The sequence below is a fragment of the Micromys minutus genome, assembly GCF_963924665.1.
Source record: "Micromys minutus genome assembly, chromosome: 27".
NCBI lineage: Eukaryota > Metazoa > Chordata > Mammalia > Rodentia > Muridae > Micromys > Micromys minutus.
The window spans coordinates 34,102,259-34,115,359 of NC_137962.1; the positions used below are offsets into that span (position 1 = coordinate 34,102,259).

The following is a 13,101-nucleotide window of genomic DNA, read 5'->3' on the forward strand; positions in this document are numbered from 1 at the left end:
CTCAGCCCCCTGGGCTGGAGTTAAAGGTAGGGGGCTAGGTATGCCAGCCAGGAGGGTACCCTGTGCCAGGCAAGTAAGGACTGAGGTTTGCAGGGAGATCTTTCAGGATCCACTTTAATGTGTTAAATAGGCACCTCAGCCATTCGTTTCAGATTTGAATCTTAACAGTTATAAAAGATAACATGGGAAGAGCCAAGTGAAAGAGATGTACAGGACAGGGGTGGAAGAGGTACGGAACTTCCACGCATTTTGCCTCCTTCAGGTGTGCTGCCCTGCCAGCCTGTCCATGTGTCCACCATCCTGGATGTCCCTCTCTCAGCTGGTGACTTTGGTGATGAAACTGCATCCCTAGCTTCTCTTTATTCCTAGTGAAGATGTACTAAAAGTTACAAGCTTCTAATCCCATTTGGTACACCTAGAAATCAGTTTTCATCCTACAAATTTTAGTGTATTAGCATTAATTCAAGTTGCAGTGAAAGGGGGCAGATTGTGAATAATAATAGCAGCTTTTGTCTTTATCTCAAGAAATGCCAAAGGTGTTAGTTATGAGCCTGGAGCCAGGATGAATGCCAAAATCTATTATAAAATAACAGAAAATAGGTGATTTTCTTAATGAGACAATCATGCTGTAGGCCAGCTGGCTTTGAACTCCTGTGGACACTTACTGCTATCACTGTGAATGCTACCTACCCACATTGCCAGCATCTGGAAAGATGAACTTTCCTTTGGGGGTAATACTGTTCTAAAACTGAAGTTGTTCTTAGAAAGCCTAAGCCATTGTCTTCTGGTTACAGTGTGATCTAAACAAGGTCCCATGTTCATTCCTGAGCTAGTAGCTCAGGTAAACTTAGCCTTTCTCTGAGTCATTACTCTTCCGAGTCTCTCAGCACTTCCACACAGGTAAGAGCGGCTTATCTTCTCTAGCATAGGCTAGGTTGAAAATCAAGAATGATGTTGAGTAGCAAGGCCCACATCTTTAAACATCACATCAATATACTTAGGAGATTTACTGGATTTTTTTATATCTGAGTCAGTTTTTGTCTTTGCTACAGTTTTTTTATTTACTGCTTTCTTATTTTGCCTTAGTTTAGAAAAATCTTCCTATGTCATTACCCAGTAAATTATTTTGTGTTGGTGGAGTATTTGGTTTTATTTTGTTGTTTTTTGAGACAGGGTCTTGTGTAGCCCAGGCTGGCCTCAAACTCACTATGTAGTTGAAAATGACCTTAATATTTTTGTTTCCACTTCCCAAGTATTGAGTTTAGAGGCATGTTCCACTATACCTAGTGTATGAAGTGCTAGGGATGGAACCAAGGCCTTTGTCAACACTGGGCAATCACTCTCTACTACCTGAGTCACTGCCCCAGCATATGTCTTTTTTAGTTTTCATTTGCCTGCTTGGTCAGATTATGTAAAGAAAGCTGTATAGAGACAGAAGTCAGAAAGAGTTTTCCTATGACCTTAGGTGGGACCATGCTTATTCATGGTGAGGGGGCACTTTTGTCATCTTTTGTGTGTAGATGGCCAAAATGCCTATAGAAGATCAGATGCTGCCCCTTATAGGGGTAGAAATGACTTCTGTAGCCCCTAAGGGAAGCTGGAAAGTATAGTCTTTCAGAAAGAAACTACTGTTTCCAACTTCTAGAGGATATTTTAAAATGCAGAATGTTATAACTGCTTTCTGCTAAGCAGAGTCTTTGTCAGAGAGGGAAAGTACTGATACAATTCAAGAAGGGGTCCTCTGGTCATGAAGCAAGGGAGAGTCAATTGGCTATTCTGGATTAGGCAATCACCATCCTGTATTCCTGAAGAGACTCAGAAAAATAGAGGGCTGTAAGCAGATGATTTTGCTACAGACTAGAATTGAAAGATTTCCCTGTTAGGTTGAAGGAACAGAGGCAGGGAAAAATGGAATGGAACAATGAGAGAAAGTGTTGATTCAGGGTGACAGTGACTGGTCCCATTGCCAGGACTGTTATACCAAAACAAGTTAGCATAAGTTACAGAGCATCAAAGAAAGGGAACAAAATAAAATAGAGGACTAATGTAAAGAATAATATATAGCCTGGGGTGAAAGTGATAAAGGTTCCTTTTAGCCAGAGTTTCTCTACAGCATCCAAAAGGTCTTGTGCAGATGCATCAGAAACAAAGGGAGTTGTTTTAGAGTGAGAGGTATCAGGAAAGCATATGTAAAATATTTTGTTTGGGTATAATGAGACATTCATTAGGTAAAACATTTCAAAGACAGGGTAAAACATAGGTATGAGAATAGTAAGGAGGAAAAGATGGTCAAGGAGAGGAACCAGTGAGGGAAAGAACTAGAAATAATTTTTGTTTGGTGTCTTTAGGTTGTCTTTAGGCCCTATTTCAAATCTTTGAGGATTTGATAGCATAGAAGCAGCATTGTTTAAGGAGGACATAAACCTCATCCCTAGCAGTAGTCCTTTTTAATTTTGGCATACTGCAGCAGTCAAGGAGTCAAGCTGGGCTTGAAAGGGAAGATGTTAAGCTGTTTTGGATGATAAGACAGAGGTTAATGGATGCAAAGAAGGCTTTGGTACAGCTGTTTTAGTTGAATCCCCAAAACTGTGTCCAGAGTGGCAAGAAGAGGGATGAGTTGGATAGCCCATGTTCCATCAATATTCTTTTAAAGATCACCTGGACTGCTTTTTGGGAGTTTGGGCATGTGGATCTCTTAGTAACTCCTTCAAAGCTGACAGAAAAGTGATGAGGTGAGTAAAAGCCAACCAAAGGGCCTTCGTAAAACTTAACTGTTGGCACAAATCCAGAACATAAGTCAGGAGATAATAACTACCACTTTGTGGAGAACATTAATAGACAAAGTTAATGAGGAAATTTTGCATCAATATTAACATGAGTCAATATAAAATAAAGTTAAATGCAATTGTACAACTGGTTGGACCACTTCCAGAGTTCTGTAGAAGGATAGATAACTGTAATTAGCTGTTTGTTTACATCATATTTCTGCATAAGGAACCAACCAGATAGAAGCTTTGTAAAAGAAGCCAATTAAAGTCAGCAATCCAAGGAATATTTGTTTTAAATATTAATGTTACCAGCTATTATTTAATGAACAAAAACCAGTATCTCAAGTTAAATAAAATTTCTGGTTAGAAACAAATTGATAAAGTAAAATTGGGACTATTACCTTAAATGCTCATGTCTAGTATTAAAAACATGACAATATATATTTTTGTAAACATCAAATTGTTACACCTATATTCCAGGATTCTTTAGTAAATGTATTTTATATTGTCAGGCTATATAAAAAGACATTTTAATTCTAAATTGCATTCTACCAAAAGAAATGTTTCTTAATTTTAATATGTATATTCCCAGAGACAGTGACTTGCTTTGTCAAGAATAAATGATTCATTTTAAAGTTTTCTAAAATTAACCCTATATCAGAACATTGTAAAAATTTTATAACATTTTTATTCTGCACAGTTAACCAACAAATGGAAAAATATGAAAGCAGTCATGTCAAATCTGTAATAAATAATTTACATGTAACATGGACTGAACTAACAAAGAAGGCCAATTCTTTACTCATTTTGCTGATGGACAGTATGTAGGTCACCACATACTGACAGCAGTAAGCATAGTTCTTAACATCATTCTATTTAAAAATAGATTGTTTGGGGATGGAAAGATGGCTCAGTGGTTAAGAGCACTGGCAACTCTTCCAGAGGTCCTGAGTTCAATTCCCAGCAACCACATGGTGTCTCATCTGTAATGGGATCTGATGCCCTCTTCTGGTGTATCTGAAGATAACTACAGTGAACTTATATACATAAAATAAATATATCTTTAAAGAAAAGATTGTTTTGAGGCATAATTTACAAAGCAAAATAACCAAATTAAATGATATTTTGAAATTTCTAAGGATATCCACAAGCATCACTGCTAAAGCCTATATACTCTTTGTAGAGTTTCAAGCTAAGAGTGCAGGCACTGACCCTGAAGCTCCCTCCATCTGGGTAAAGACTGGATTATGGTTTGAAAGTACCACAGGTTAATCTAAGTTGGTGAGAATCTTCTTCATCTAAGTCATCTTCTGCAGATGACTCTGAGGACTTATGGGTTAATGGCTATTAATTAATAGATTCACTTATTGACTCTACAGATACAAAAACCAACTGCCAAAGATACAGGTTAGCTATTCTGAATACCTTTTCAAAGCTGTGAGTTGGAGGACAGAATATCTGGCAGCCTCCTTTAATCAGGGCACATGGGTAGTTAGGGTGTAGACCCTAAAATTAGCTTTTGATATAAGAAAGAATCGAATGACAAGGTAAAAGGTGTGCCTAAGTGAACTAACATGCAGGCACTGCACCAGTCAGGTGTTAGGCTTGGGTACAAAATTTCCCTGTTTACAGCATCCTCAAATTCGAGTTTGAAAGACATTGAGAATAGAGTAATTGTTATTTGCCTAACTCCAGTTTGAGACATTTAGGATGTGGGTGCAGACTAAGATCCTGTACTGGGCAAGAAAATCCATCTCCCTGTCATGTGAGACAAGAGGAACAATTCATCTTTAGATAAGGAGGTGTGGTGTTGTTTGTTTGTTTTGGGTTAGGTGTACATGAACAGAGTTAGTCAGGCCTATACAGGCAGAGGCAGAAGCAGCAGACTTCTAGCAGGTTTTAATTCCCATGCATCATTGTCCTGTAAGGAGGTTAACAAGCATTTTACTCTGGTGGGATGGTGCTCCATCGAAGGGAACTTATGTTTCATATAAAGGAACGACTTGAGCCTGGGGACTTTCTGCCATGGGAGTATATTGTAAATTTAACCCAGTTAAACATGCAAACATTCATGGCCAATTTTTATATACCTGATTTTGAATGTTATCTTACATTAAGCAAATTTTAAGCTTACTTTAAACCTGTTTTGCTTTGCTTCCTTTATGCAAGGGAAGCTAGAAAGTGTAGTCTCTTGGCAGGAAACTGTCATACTTGTTTACTTAAAATCTACTTTATAGTTATTTTTTAAAAGTCACCCAAATATGACCTTACTCAGTTTTCAAATAGTGTTTTTCCCAGTGAGTTAAATATTACCTTTATTATGTACTAATTAACCCCCTTTAGGAGTCAATAAAGTTTTCCTGGAAGGGTGTGGCTACACCTTCACTTTCCCCCTCCCCCCATTCACTGACTTTGGAGTTATGCATTATACCTCCAGGTCATTCGAATTCCTTCTCTGTGCCTCATAGCACCTATGCTCATCCTGTGAGGAAGCTTTCTCATCCCAGTGTGTCAGCTTGTATTTCTGATTTCTCTGTGAGTGCTTTTATTATTATTATTTTTAATGTGTATGGATGTTTTGCCTACATGTATACTTGTGTATTGCATGAATGCTTGATGCCCTCAGAAACCAGAAGTAGACATTGGTTCCTCTGGAACCAGAGTTATAGATGGTTGTGAGCCTCCATGTGGATTCTAGAAATCAAACTCAGGTTTTCTGAAGAGCAGCCACTGAACTATCCCTCCAGCCAGCCCCTCTGAGTTCTTTTAAGGCAAATACTAATTTTCTTGATTGAAGGTTTAATGTCTAACCAGTTCATCATAGTTGACTAATGTCTTTAAGGAACAAAGAAACAGCTAATAAATAAATCTTCACATTTGGGGCATGATCATAATCTGAAGAAGTAAAGAAAGTTCCAGAGCAGCATGATACAGTATTAGAGACATGTAAGACAGAGCTGGGTAGGGAAATTACAGACATTGCCTGTTTGAATACAGAACCAAACACAATGATTTCAGGGTCACAAGAAGATGGGGGGGTGTGTGGTGGTACAAACATGTAATCTCAGCATTTGGGAGTTTGAAGCAGGAGAATCGTTACAAATGTGATGCCTATCTAGGATACATAGTGAAAACCAGGCCAACCAAGGCTAAAATGCAAGATCCGATCTCAAGAAACCAAAAAAAAAACCAACACACTCCCTCCCTGCCCCAGAATAGATAATAGTCTTAGGCCAACAAGGTGGCTTACCAAATAAAGCCACTTGCCACCAACCTGAATTCAATTCCTGGGTTATATATGTAATCGAAAAAGAGCATCAGTCCCCAAAGTTGTCCTCTTACCTCCACACACGTGCTGTGGGAGATATGCCCCCACACACAAGAATGGCAAGTCATATACTTAGGTCTTATCTTTGAATTTTAAAGGAGTAACAATCAGTGTTGTTCTTTGCTAATGATAGGCTCTACAATCAGATAAGGAAGTGGAGGCCCACCTTACACTCCTTCTACAGCAAGTAGCATCCCAAGAAAATACTCTACTGAAGACTGCAGCTCCAAACCTGCGAGCACAGGAAAACTTAAAGGCTGTCAGAGACAAGTTTCAAGAATCTGCAGATGGTAAAATTGAGTTTATAATTGTTAGCAAGATGGTATTCATCTGTGTTTTTATTTCTGTATGTGCCAACAACCTCCTTGTATTGTACCTTTCTTTTATTAACATGCATTTTCCCCTCTTTTGCTATATGGTAATGTATGCTTTTTAATACTGAAGTACAAATGCCTTCATGAAGAATGTTCTACTTTACTTAAAAATATTGGGGGTTGAGAATGTAGCTCTGTTGGACAAATACTTACCTAATATATATGAAGCAATGGATTCCATTTCCAAATCCTGTAGACTGGGTTTTTGTACCTATATAATACCAGAACTCTAGAGGTAGAGAGGCTGGAACATCAGAAAGTGAGTTTAAGGCCAGCCTGGCCTCATCAGACTTTGTCTCAACAGCAACAAAAAAAGTATTTTAAAAAATATCAAACATTTTCATACCTGACAAATAAGTTTATTAAATACATTGTCAGGATTAGCTAACATTATTTAGATATTAGCTCTATCAGGAAAGACTCATCAAGCTTAAAAGGTGTATTCTCATAATTTAATAATAAAGTATTTTGAATGCAGGACAACAAAACTCAAAAATAAAGCTCATTAATTTTTTTCTTAGCTTTTGAGGCCAGCAGAAAATTAGCCAGAATATGCAGGCAAGAATTTGAACAGGTGAAAAGACGGAGATACGATGCTTTCAGTCAATGTTTTGAACACATCTCAGTCTCAATTGATCAAATCTACAAGAAGCTCTGCAGGAACAACAGTGCCCAGGTGTGTTTCTCAACTTCCGACACTAGAGGGAGCTTTAGTGTCAATGATGGTGTTTGTTCTCTGGTGAGAAATAAATGACCACTGCATAGTCTTTAATGGCAGAGGTGCAAAGCCAGTGCAGGAAGACTGAACATCTCAAGACAAGTGTTCTGGAGTCCACTCAACTATGCTGGTGGCAGACAAGTCAGAGCTACTCTGGGCCTATTCTTCCACTTGAAACATGAGTAGGATTAGATCATTTGATGTCTAAATTTTTTTGTCTATTGTCTAGTACTAAATTCACTTAATGAAACTACTGTCTGTATGGTGAAGAAATAGTTGTGGTATTGATCAACATATCAAAGGAGAGTGGAAGAAAAAAAGCGGGATCAAATCCCTATAATATCCATTTGAATGAATCTCTGGGCCCATTTTATTATCCACCCCTGTTGTATTAGTAATAGCCATAGCAAATAATTGTAGAATTAAATGTGAAAAAAGAGATATAGGTCAAGACTTGTGTACCAGCTCTGCTTGGACTCACGTTATGACTGAAATGATCCTGAATCTGAATTTTAGAATTTTAGCAAAACAACTTTTAAGTAAAATAAGCATATTAACTCATTGGAAACAGGATTCTTACATACACCTACAGTATGTGACTCATAGTAAGTATTCAGTAAATGTCGGAGACATGGACCAACAAGTAAGTTGATGGAGGCTGTTAATAAGTCTGGTGTTGGCTGCTGAGGCTCAACTAGAATTATTGTGGAAAGAGATTGGCCGTGGGTATGTTGAACATTCTCTTTTCCCCTCACCCAGATAGCCTTGATATCTGTGGATAATGCACAATTAAATGTATTTACAGGTGTTAGTATTTTTCCCATCAAAACTTGGGAGAACCTAACCAAGAGAAATAATTTTTTTCACTTACCTATTTTTACCTAACTTAAAATGTATTTGTTACACTTCTGATATGGCTAAATAAATGTGTTTCAGGCATTTCTTAGCCCAGAGAACCCTGAAGAACCTTACTTAGATGGAATTAGCTATAATTGTGTGGCTCCAGGCAAACGGTTCATGCCTATGGACAATTTGTCAGGGGGAGAAAAGTGTGTGGCTGCTTTGGCTCTTCTATTTGCTGTACACAGGTAAGACCACAGCAAGTTACTAAGTTTGTCTTTCTACAGAAAGCTTATAATTTTAAATAATATTTAGCAAAGCTATCTTTCCAGTCATAAAATTGAGTTTTGTTTTAAGCCTATTATATCAAGTTAGGAAATCTGCAAGTACAGTCTTTGATAAAAATTGGCAATAGATAGTAGTTTTCTCTCTTTATAAAAAGATGATATTTGGATAATTGACATAGGACATCAAGATTTCAAAAAAAAAAAAAAAAAAAAAAAAAAAAAACCCAAAAAATAACAATAAAAAAAAAAAACCCAAAAAACAAAAGCAATGACCTAGCTTACATATTATTTTCCTAAGCCATACTCAGAGCTCTGGTGTATAATAATTTCTTTCTTTGAAAAAAGGAAGTGGGGGCTTAAAATCCTCATTTTCACTGATGATGGCTGTACTGTTTCCCTTGAAATATAAATCAAGAAACAAAAGTTGAATAAAATTAAGACAAACAACAGATTTCAGCAATTATGGCAAGCAATAGCACTGTGGGTGCTGTTGTCTTTCAGTCCCAGGAACAGAACATAGGAATATGACTTGTGGTCTTAAGAAAGATATGGGACAGACCCCCCGACTGGAGAATTACAGAGAAAAACCATGATGGCATAGACATAGAATCACAGCAGAATGAGATTATTACTAGGTAACAACCCATCCCTTCACGCTATTAAATAATCAAACTTTCAGGTACTATTGCAGGCTCTAGAGATTCTGTGAACCAAAGTGTCTTCCTCAAAAATACTTAATTTTGCCAGTGGTGGGGGCATGCCCTTGAATCCAGCACTTTGGAGGCAGAGGCAGGTAGATCTCTGAGTTTGAGGCCAGCTTAGTCTACAAAGTGAGTTCCAGGATAGCCAGGGCTGTTACAGAGAAATCCTGTCTCAAAAAATGTCATTTTTGCTGGGGGCTATAGTTTAGCATTATAGTTCCCATGTGTGAGACATTTAAGACACCATTATGGGGAGATTTATTTTCATTGGAGGAGATAATGAAGTACGATTGTAAACTGTATATGTCTGTAAATGACAAATTCCATAACGGGGAAAAAAAAAAGGAGATATGCATGGCCCTGAGGTACTTCACAACAATAAAGGTTAGATTAGTTAAGGTTTATGGGAACAAGTTATATAGCTAAACAAGAATGTTCTAGATTTAACAAAGAGTAGCAAGTGTAAAAGACCCTAAAGCCAAAGTGTGCTTAGCATTTGTGGAGTGTACTTTGTGTGGCAGTGATGGCAACAAGGTTAGGATGCTGTTTCTAACAAGCAAAGTGTTGGCTTGGGACAATGTGAGAGCTAGAAGTTACTGACAAAATAGAATATGAAGGAGTCAGTCATGGCTCCATGAGTTTGGTCTAAAGAACCTTAATAATAATTGCTGCCACTAGCTGCCCATAGGACAGAACTGTGGGGGTGGGGGGTGTTGCTAGGGAAATTTTGGCTGAATGTTCATGTGGAATCCAGTATGCAGGCATGTGAAAAGAGAGCTCAGAGCTGTCACTCAAGTGTGCTTGAGCTGGGCATGGTGGCACAAGATGTTCTAAAATGTCTTGACTACTCTAAATATTGTAACTCTTTGCCTCTAAGTCTTTAATATCATAAAAACAATAGGAAGTTGTTACTCATGTGCATGTTATTCTTTTCTAGTTTTCGACCTGCTCCATTCTTTGTATTAGATGAAGTAGATGCAGCCCTGGACAATACTAACATTGGCAAAGTAAGTTTCTTTGTAATTTCAACCCCCCCCCCCACACACACACACACATACACACACTCCTATTGGTTTTTCAGGGCAGTGTTTTTCTGCATAGCCATGGCTGCCCTGGAACTTGCTCTGTAGACCAGGCTGCCTCAAACTGCTTGCCTCTTCCTCCCAAGTGCTCAGATTAAAGGTGTGTGCCACCACTAACCAGCTTCTGCTTTCGTTTTCTAAGAGAATGTTTATGTTCCGGTTTTATTGCTACAACAAAACCATGGCCAAAACAATTCAGGGAGAAAAGGCTTATTAGAATTATACTTTTGTCGTAATCCATCATTGAGGAAAGTCAGGACAAACAATCAGAAGCCTGAAGAAGAAACCATGGAGGCAAAGAGCAATAATACTTAGGGTAATCGAGACATTTTAGAATATTTGAGAGATATCTTATTCCACCATGCCCACGTTAGGCACAAGTGAGTGACAGCTCTGAGCTCTCTTCATGCATCCATTTTATGGCTTGCTTGTCAGACAAAACAAAATGACAAACCACTCAAAATGTGGGTACAAGAGAACCAAGACTCAGACTTTTGTCTAGTAAGATTGTATTTACCAAGTCCCTAAGATTGGTCTGGGTCAGAATATACTGAAACTAACTGCTGTGTATTCAAGATACTATGTTTCTGGAATGCCACATACAGTGAGTGAATGAGACAGGTTGAAAAGCCACATTCTCAGAAGGGAATCTGATGTTAGAGACCATGGTAGTATCCATGATGCAGAAACGGAAGTCTTGGAATAGTGATAGTAGGAACAGGAGATAAGAGGATCCAGTGGTCTGGATATAAAATGTCCCCACATAAAGGCTGGAAAAGGATTTTCTTCAATTGAACTTCCTAAAAGAAACTTTGAGAGGGTGATTCTAGGCATTGCCTCGAGGATACTGGACCTTTAGTTTAAACCCTTTGCTTCTCTAGAATTACAGAATTATACCACCACACCCTAATCATTTTATTTCCTTGGAATTGAGCTTCTTGAAGGAGCTAGAATTCAGCTTTATCCAAGGCTTGATTATAAAATCGCATACAGTTGCCACGTTTTCCCAATTTTTAAGCCTTGAGTTATCAACTCAAATGTGATTTTTAAAAGTAAAAAGAAAAAAAGAGAACCATTGTTCCAAGAGCCCAAAGGAGATGTTGCCATGCTGGTGAAAGGTGTGCTTTTTATTTCCTCCCAGGTCTCAGGTTACATCAGAGAGCAGAGTCAGGAACAGTTTCAGATGATAATCATTTCCCTGAAAGAGGAGTTCTACTCCAGAGCTGATGCATTGATAGGCGTCTATCCAGAGGTAAGGAGCTGGGGGGAAGGACAGGCCCCATAAACTCCTCTGACACTGCCAGCGCCTTGGGATTTCCTAACACAATCCAGGAGTTTGCAGGCATTCTTGTGGTTTCTACAGCAGGTAAATATAAACCAAATGATTTTTAAATGAGTAAAATTTATGAGTAATTACTCAGATACTCTCCTTGACAAAAAGAAATTTAAGACATTCTTAAGTGAAAGAAGGAAATTAAAACTGAAGGTCATGGCCCAGCAGATGGCTCAGCAGGTTGGGGCACTTTCTACCAAACCTATTGACCTGAGTTTGATAATCCAGACCCACAAGATAGAGGGAGAAAACCAACTCATCCCTTCTCCCCACACAAGAGTAAATATGTGTAGTAAAAATATATATATATCTAAAACTATAAGGTAGTGTGGCACTTGTGTTTTGCAAAATAGTAGTACATAGTAACAGAAAAGTTAATACTGTGCTTCATGTTTCTGACTTGTGAATATTTTGCACAAAAATTAATCACTATTATCAAAAAACAGATTCACTAGCAGCTCCAAGAAGTACAGAAATTTCAAATCATCCATCATAGGTCAAAAACTGAGCTACGGCCATTAAGATGGCTCAGCTGGTGTCTTCACCAAGCCTGACAACATAAGTTCCATCCCCGAGACCTATGTAGTGAAAGGAGAGAACTGACCTCTGAAAGCTGTCCCTTAACCTCCACACCCGTACCCTGCAGGCCCATACCCACATACACAAAACAATTTGTTAATTAAAAACCTAAGCCAAGAGAATAGAGCAGCAATTCAATTTCCCGTTCTTTAGGCTGTTTCCCTTTAAACTAAGATAAAAATTAATTTACTGGGCCAGGTGTGGTGCAGCACCCAGGAGCCTGAGGTAGGCAGATTTTTCTACATTTCAGGACAACCTGATCCACATTGTGATTTCCAGGACAGCCAGTGCTACATAGAAAAACCCTGTCACAAAATACACAGGATAATGAATCCCTTTTAAACACATTGTTAGATTAACTAATGAGCTCACTTTAATAAATACTATTCCTCTGATCAGGAGAACTGACTGAAACTGCCCTACCTCCATTTCAGCATGACGAGTGCATGTTCAGCCATGTATTGACTCTGGACCTTTCCAAGTATCCAGACACTGAAGACCAAGAAGGCAGCAGGAGCCTCCGGAAGCCCAGAGCACGAGTATCACAGTCCCCACAGTCTCCCCAGTCTCGCTAGAAATGAGCATACCCTTTAACAGCCATCAGCTATAGAAGCTTTCTTTACCCTGACTCTGTGGAAGTCAGGTCAGTCTCTGTTTAGACCCATATATCATAGAAGAAAATTTTCTTGCCGTTTTAGTAGAACAAGCTATAAGCCCACTCCAGCTAAGGTGTGCTCAGACCCATTCCAAGAGGTTTCCTATGGCAGAAATGAATGAGGTATATGGTTTTCTTTTGCTTTTAAGGACTTCTGTTTTGAAATAAATTGGTTATAAAATTTTGAATTCTGCAACATCTTTACTCTGGTCTTGCCTCTTTAAGGGAGACAGCTGGTCTGGGGGTTGGGGGGTTGCAGTGATGGAAGAGCCCAGAAAGAATGTATAAGTGTTATACCACTGAGTACCTCCCAGCCTTGATAGTTCTAAGAATGTCATAGTACAGTTAATAAATTGGTAAACATGGCTTACATGGGAGGTTATTTCAGAAAGGAGTATGTATCAGTACTGAAACCATAGACAAAAGTAATCTCACA

General features: G+C 38.5%; 1 protein-coding gene across 1 annotated transcript in view; it reads left to right on the plus strand.

The window, feature by feature from the left end:
- The window catches only part of SMC1B (structural maintenance of chromosomes 1B), a gene marked incomplete at both ends in the record, with an annotated part of 56,770 nt that extends 44,185 nt beyond the window's left edge, over positions 1–12,585 (plus strand). The window contains 6 exons of the mRNA XM_080938979.1: positions 6,230–6,386; positions 6,992–7,146; positions 8,125–8,276; positions 9,954–10,023; positions 11,240–11,350; positions 12,445–12,585. Coding sequence (XP_080795105.1) covers positions 6,230–6,386; positions 6,992–7,146; positions 8,125–8,276; positions 9,954–10,023; positions 11,240–11,350; positions 12,445–12,585 — 786 coding nt within the window. The remainder of the gene's footprint in view (positions 1–6,229; positions 6,387–6,991; positions 7,147–8,124; positions 8,277–9,953; positions 10,024–11,239; positions 11,351–12,444) is intronic.
- Between the last annotated feature and the right edge of the window lie 516 nt (positions 12,586–13,101).